At 41.4% G+C, this 7,219-nt stretch overlaps 1 protein-coding gene across 1 annotated transcript; it reads left to right on the top strand.

Annotated features, from left to right (window-relative positions):
* Positions 1-2,133: 2,133 nt before the first annotated feature.
* LOC124674334 (cullin-3B-like) lies at positions 2,134-7,005 on the top strand. Its single transcript, XM_047210371.1, has 2 exons — positions 2,134-2,343; positions 4,753-7,005. The coding sequence occupies exons 1-2, from the start codon at positions 2,183-2,185 to the stop codon at positions 6,785-6,787; spliced, it is 2,196 nt and encodes a 731-aa protein (XP_047066327.1). The 5' UTR covers positions 2,134-2,182; the 3' UTR covers positions 6,788-7,005.
* The last annotated feature ends 214 nt before the right edge of the window (positions 7,006-7,219 follow it).

The raw sequence follows: 7,219 nt of genomic DNA on the forward strand, positions 1-7,219 counted from the left end.
ACTGTTCTGATAGATTTTGCGTGTGAATAAGGGTCCTTTCTGTCATTTTGCACGTGGGCCCGAAAAAGAATGGGCCGGCCCTGTTCCACGCTAGCACTTTTGACAGTATTTCAGCAACCAAGATATTACAATACTTTTATAATACTTTAACAAGCAATCTAATAGCAAAGGGTGCGGTGTGACGCCAATCACCAAGCTTCCTAGTCATATACTCCCTCCATTTTTAAATAGTGTATATTTTTTGGCACATAAATTATAGAACATACTTGGAGGAAAAACTTCACAAGTTTTGAGAGAGATTACGCATCACTAAATAATAACATGAGAAAATAGAGGAGTTTGCATTAGATAAGAAAAAATAGTCAAATCCCTAAATACAATGTCTAGGCGAGTGCTATAGCGCAATAAACCTTATATTTTAGATTTTTCTCAAAAAATGCTATACACGTATATCATGAAGGACGCAAATAACTTAGATAGGTGACGACCGTTAGGTTATACTGAAATCTATGATAACTAAATATCCATGTTCTTTTGTTACAAGCAAGAATATAAATAATTAAATCATATGTTTGCAAATATAGTAGAATCCACACTATTTTATATTTTGTAGTGGCAATGCTAGTTAAACAAAAGAGGATTCATATGTTTTAAACTTAGTAATTAGCTATGTGTAAATTGCAAGATATATTATACCCAAAAAACAAGAGTAAAGTATTATGCAAGTTCCTTCTTTATCTTCTAGAAGTTTCATTAATATATATTTAAAAGACTAAATAAAAGTAACATTTATCAACATTTGTGTATGGTTAACTATTTCAAGTAACAATATAAACCTAGAGTATAAATGTTTAGTATAATTATGAATATTTTATATTGCCCTCGATTGTAATTCAAATAAATTTGGTTATAAGAACAATTTAAATTTAGCATAATATAATTACAACTATAACAAGGAATATTACAACTAATAGTTTATATGATATATCAAATACTCGTCCTCGCCCTGCATGCACTCAAGTATTTTCCAAAAGACCCATTATACGCGCCCAAGCAAGTGCTTCCGGCGATCGAGCTCAAGGCCAAATCTCCAAACCCTCGTCGCAAAGACCGAAGCATCTCCGAAACACACCTCGTAGATGTGGAGGGGTGCGGGATTTGCCCCAGCGCCTATAACGATGCGCCGTCTCAAGTGCTCAACTACTGCCATGGTTTTCATCCGTTATGTTGTGATCCAAATTCACATAAAGAAGGCCAACTTCTGGATCCATATTGGATCCATATCGTTGTGCCTTGTAGGTACTCCGCGGGGGAGGAGGAGGGGGGGGGGGGAGGGGCCTTCGCCCCCTCGTCCCCGAGTTACTTATCGTCACCAACCGTCTTTAAATATCTCTAGCCAGCCATCGACTAGGGTTCACTAACGGCGTTTTCTAAATAGTTTCGATTCATTGAAATTTTGCTTACTAGTGTTATATTTTGATCCAAATTCATATACTAAAGGGAGGCTTTCTCCCCCCTTCCCCGCGGTACGGATCGATGCCACCGCCTATATATACCTCTTGTAAGCCGCCGGCTAGGGTTTATCAGATTATAAGATAACCACCGTCGTTTGTAAACACTCCCCGATATAGTGAAATATTTGCTGGCTCGCGCCCATAGTTTTTCCCCTTCTGCATTGGAAGAGATTTTCCACGATAAATCTTATCTTCGCTGTATTTTTCTTTATCGTTTTTTATTATTTTCTTGTCACATTTATAACAGTTAGGGTCCATGATTTTTCCCCCTCCTTATTGGAGGGGTTTTCCACCATAAAATCCTAGTTTCTCCCATGTTGGTTTGTTGGTTCTTCTTTCTTTTGCTCGTTGTCCTGAAGTGTGAGTATAATAAAACGTGAAATATATAAACCGCAACACGCACGCACGCGTGAAGATATACTAAACCGCAACACAAACGTGAAAGCCGAAGAGCCAAAGATAGAGGCGTCCCGGATAACGAAAATCCAGAAAAGACGCATTAAATAAACACAAGCAAAACTCCTTACGGCGAAGGCCCATCTGTCAGATCGCCTTCTCCATCCTCCGCCCTCCGCCCTCCGCCCTCCTCCTCGGCGCCTCGCCTCCGCCTCACCATCGCCCTCGCCGGAACCCTAGGGGCAATCGCCGCGGCGCGGGCGGGCGGGGAGATGAACTCCCAGAGGAAGCGGATCCCGAAGATCGAGCCCTTCAAGCACCGGGTGGAGGTCGACCCCAAGTTCTTCGACAAGTCCTGGAAGAAGCTCGATGACGCCATCCGCGAGATTTACAACCACAACGCCAGCGGGCTCTCCTTCGAGGAGCTCTACAGGTTCACACCGCTCCGCCCCTCTCGCCCTGTTTTTTTTTTTTTTTTTTTTATTTCCTAGATGAATTTTGTTCTGCGGCGTCCTGCGTGTGGAGGCAGGGAGGTGCGGCGACCGATAATCAATGTTTTGGCACGGATTGGGATTTGGTTGTTAGATTAGATTCCTCTGCGAGGAAGTGCCCGATTCTATTTCCTAGGTTTCTGTTGGATGAGATTGGATTTGGTGGTATCCAGTAAGTCAAGTTTTTGATCGGTCAGGGGGTGTCCATTGGGTTATTCTATTCAATCTATGAACGTTTGTGGTTTGTTATTTGGAAATTGGGATTTGCTAATAGGATCATAGTTCTGGAGTCATGGACGTAGCGCTAAATTTTCGTAGAAATTAGCTGCGCGGGTGTTGCTGCGCTTATGTGCCTGCAACTTGCACAATTCTGTATTTGGAAATCGGGATATGTTTCTCTGATCGTAGTTTCAGAGTCGCAGACATAGTGCACAATTTTGGTACAAAATAGTTGCATGCATTTGCCACGCTTTTGTGGCTGTGACTTGCGTAGTTCACATTTGTTGTTTGGAAATTGGGTGGCGTTGCTCTGATTGTTGTTTCAGAGTCGTGGATGTTCTGATTAATTCGGTACAAATTAATTGCAAGGGTTTTCCCCGCGCTTGTGTGGCTGTGACTTGCGCAAGTTTCCATTCGTTGTTTGGACATTGGGATGTGTTGCTCTTGATTCTAGTTTCGGAGTCGTGGATGTAGTTCTTAGTTCTAGCAGAAATTAGTTGCAAGGGTTTTGCCGCGCTGGCGTGGTTGTGACCTGTGCAAGCTTGTTTTTGTTGTCTGGAAATCGCTATGTCTTTCCCTGCTTTAGTTTTGGGAAAATGTGTTTAGCACTTATTTTTGGTAGAAGTTAGTTGCATGGGTTTTGCCACGCTGGTGTGGCTCTGACTTATGCAAGTTCGTTTCTGTTGTTCACTTGTTCTATAATTCGTATGTCTTGCAATGGTGTAGTTTTGGAGAAACAGTGCTTGGTTTTGGTAGGAATTAGTTGCGTGATTTTGACCGGCCAGTGTGGCTGCGATGTTGGTCATATAATATGTTTTCTGATGAGCTGCAAAATTTAAGTTGCTCTTAATTTTTCCTAATGATGTGCGGTGGGATTGAAAGGCCCATCAGCTCATGCTATCTTAAGTACTTTGTTCTCAATTCTCATCTTAAAATCCAATATCCTATCTGGTTTAGCAAACACAATCTTTCAATAATAATATGGTGTAATTCATTAGCAAGTTGCAATCATGATATCTGCTGGAAAAAAAATATGTTGGATGAACTTCATCTAGACTTCTAGGAAGTTGAAATGACCATACTAGCCATCACAATTTTTGAGTTAGGTAGTTTATTGTTACCAGAGTAGTACATTTTGTCGGTGCACCACTCATGGATGCATAAACATGCACATTAACCCAACTCATTTGCTTGTCCCAGGGAGTTACCAATTGGGGATAAATGAATTATCCACATAGAATGAGTAACGACATCAAGATAGGTCCATTGGTAAACTATTAAATTAGGTAGGCGTATAATAGGAAATGACACTGAAATATTCTCCTCAAAACTTGCAAACACTATTCTATTCTGAAATTTATTCCTTGCATAGTCATACATTTGTTTTATTAGTTGGAGTCTTGCAATTCTGCTATTGTACACTAGTTTTGGTCATCCTTCTGATCCTTAGTTTGTTACAAAGAATCATTCTTTTTCATTTGTATATTTGTAAGTTTTGCTGTTGGTAATATAGGATGAAAAGAGATACCTGATATGAAATTGCGGCATATAGATGGTCTTTTTAAGCAATTATTTGATAATACTTGTTAGTCTGGAATGTAAATCATGTAGGCAACTTGTCTGATTTTTTTTTTTTAAATTCAGTGGAGAATTATTTCAAAGAAGTATGGAGCACACTTTTCATCATAATATATTGTACTAATGATTTTTCTGAAAAAGTAATATTTCTATAATGTATTACAAATTGTTGCTGGCATGTGTGTTTCTTTGTCCTTCTTTTCTTTTGGCGAGTGGTTTGGGGTTTGTAGTGTTGTTACAACTAAGTATGCCGCAAATACATTGCAGAGTAGTCTGTGTTGGTGACCTTTTTTAGGGCTTATGTGTGGTGGCGCTGTGAATCGTTGGACTTGAAATAGTATTAGAAACTGTTTACAGTTGCGACAACAGTTTAAGAAACTAATCTGGTTTTGTAATGTATCCCTGTGTGTTGTTCCTGTCCATTGAATGACATTTTTTATTATTTGAATGTTATTTTAGGACATATTTTACTGACTGGTCATGTTGCTGTTGGCTGTTAATACAAATATGATTATTTGAATTCCATAACTTAATACTCCCTTTGTGTTGGCCAGGACTGCTTATAACTTGGTTCTTAACAAGCATGGTGGGAAGCTTTATGATAAACTGACAGAGAACTTGAAAGGACACCTCAAAGAAATGGGAAAATTAGTAGAGGCTGCCCAAGGTGGTCTGTTCTTGGAGGACCTACAGAGAAGATGGGCTGATCATATCAAGGCATCGCAAATGATCAGAGATATACTCATGTATATGGATAGAACATTTATTCCGACTAGCAAAAAGACAGCTGTCTTTGAACTTGGTCTGGAATTATGGAGAGATATCGTTGTCCGCTCTCCCAAAATTCAAGGGAGATTGCTTGACACGCTTCTTGAACTCATTCATAGAGAGAGGATGGGTGAGATAATAAACAGAGGTTTGATGAGGAATACAACCAAAATGCTGATGGAGCTAGGGTCTTCTGTCTATAAGGATGAGTTTGAGAGGCCATTCCTTGAGGCATCTGCAAGTTTCTATAGTGGTGAGTCACAGCAGTTCATTGAGTGTTGCGACTGTGGTGAGTATCTCAAGAAGGCTGAAAGGCGGCTCGCTGAGGAACTGGAACGTGTGACACAGTATATGGATTCCAAAACTGCAGACAAAATATCTAATGTTGTGGATAAAGAGATGCTCTCAAATCACATGCAGAGGTTGATTCTTATGGAGAACTCTGGTCTTGTGAATATGCTCATTGATGACAAACATGAGGACCTAACCAGGATGTACGACTTGTTTAAGCGCGTTCCTGATGGGCACTCAACAATTAGATCTGTCATGACTAATCATGTTAAGGAGACAGGGAAAACTTTAGTGACTGACCCAGAGAGATTAAGGGACCCTGTTGATTTCGTCCAGCGTCTTCTAAATGAGAAGGACAAGTATGATGAGATTGTCAGTGTTTCATTCAGCAATGACAAGGCTTTCCAAAATGCTCTGAATTCCTCATTTGAGTATTTCATCAACTTAAACAACCGCTCTCCTGAATTCATATCATTGTATATTGATGACAAGCTTCGGAAAGGTGTTAAAGGAGCCAATGAAGAGGATATTGAGACAGTACTTGACAAGGTTATGATGCTCTTCAGGTACTTGCAGGAGAAAGATGTTTTTGAGAAGTATTACAAGCAACACTTGGCAAAACGTCTTCTGTCTGGGAAAACTAGCTCTGATGAAGCTGAGAGGAGTATGCTTGTGAAGCTGAAGACAGAATGTGGCTACCAGTTTACTTCAAAATTGGAAGGCATGTTCACTGATATGAAGACATCTCACGATACTATGCAAAGTTTCCATGCTGCTCTCTCTGGTAATACTGATGGCCCAACAATATCTGTCCAGATACTCACCACTGGGTCTTGGCCAACACAACCATGTGCTACCTGCAATCTTCCACCAGAGATCCTTGATATATGTGAGAAGTTCCGGGCTTACTACCTTGGCACTCACAATGGCAGGAGATTGACTTGGCAGACAAATATGGGGAATACGGACATTAAAGCAACGTTTGGAAGCCGCAAACATGAGCTGAATGTCTCAACTTACCAGATGTGTGTCCTGATGCTATTTAACTCGGATGATGGTTTGACATACAAGGATATCGAGCAGGCGACAGCTATACCTCATGTTGATCTGAAGCGCTGCCTCCAGTCTCTTGCTTGTGTGAAGGGCAAGAATGTGCTGCGCAAGGAACCCATGAGCAAGGATATCTCTGAGAGCGACACATTCTTCTTCAATGACAAGTTCACTAGCAAGTTGGTCAAGGTGAAGATTGGCACGGTGGTTGCACAGAAGGAGACGGAACCAGAGAAGCAGGAGACTCGCCACAGAGTCGAGGAAGACCGAAAGCCCCAGGTCGAGGCTGCCATTGTCAGGATCATGAAGTCCAGAAGAGTCCTTGACCACAACAGTGTAGTCACCGAGGTGACGAAGCAGCTCCAGTCGCGCTTCCTGCCGAATCCTGTGGTGATAAAGAAGAGAATCGAGTCCCTGATCGAGCGTGAGTTCCTGGAGAGGGACAAGACAGATAGGAAGCTGTACCGCTATCTTGCATAGGTAGATGTCTCTGGTGTTGAAACGTTAGAAGTGTGCGTCCATGAACAAACGTGTCTGCTGTCAAAAACATTAGAACTGTCCGTCCATGAACAAACGTGTCTGCTGTCGAAACATTAGAACTTGTCCGTCCATGAACAAACGTGTCATGCCTTACTTTATGTGTACCCATACTTGGATTTTGGCTGTAGCACTGCTGCACAGATCAGGTGGCTTTCTGATTTCAGGTCTGCCGCCTCTGGTACATATATAGAGGATTATCTTATACGTTGCTGGTGATGAGCTGTTGATGCATAGGATATAGAATGGCAAACTCAAACTGATCACCCCTCGCCATCTTCAGCTGTCCATCCGTGGAGATGAAGAACTCAATGATCTCATCAAGGCTACCATCCCTGGTGCAGGTGGGGAGATGAATATCACCAAGTTCCTGGT

Source organism: Lolium rigidum, chromosome 7, assembly GCF_022539505.1.
Source record: "Lolium rigidum isolate FL_2022 chromosome 7, APGP_CSIRO_Lrig_0.1, whole genome shotgun sequence".
NCBI classification, from domain to species: domain Eukaryota; kingdom Viridiplantae; phylum Streptophyta; class Magnoliopsida; order Poales; family Poaceae; genus Lolium; species Lolium rigidum.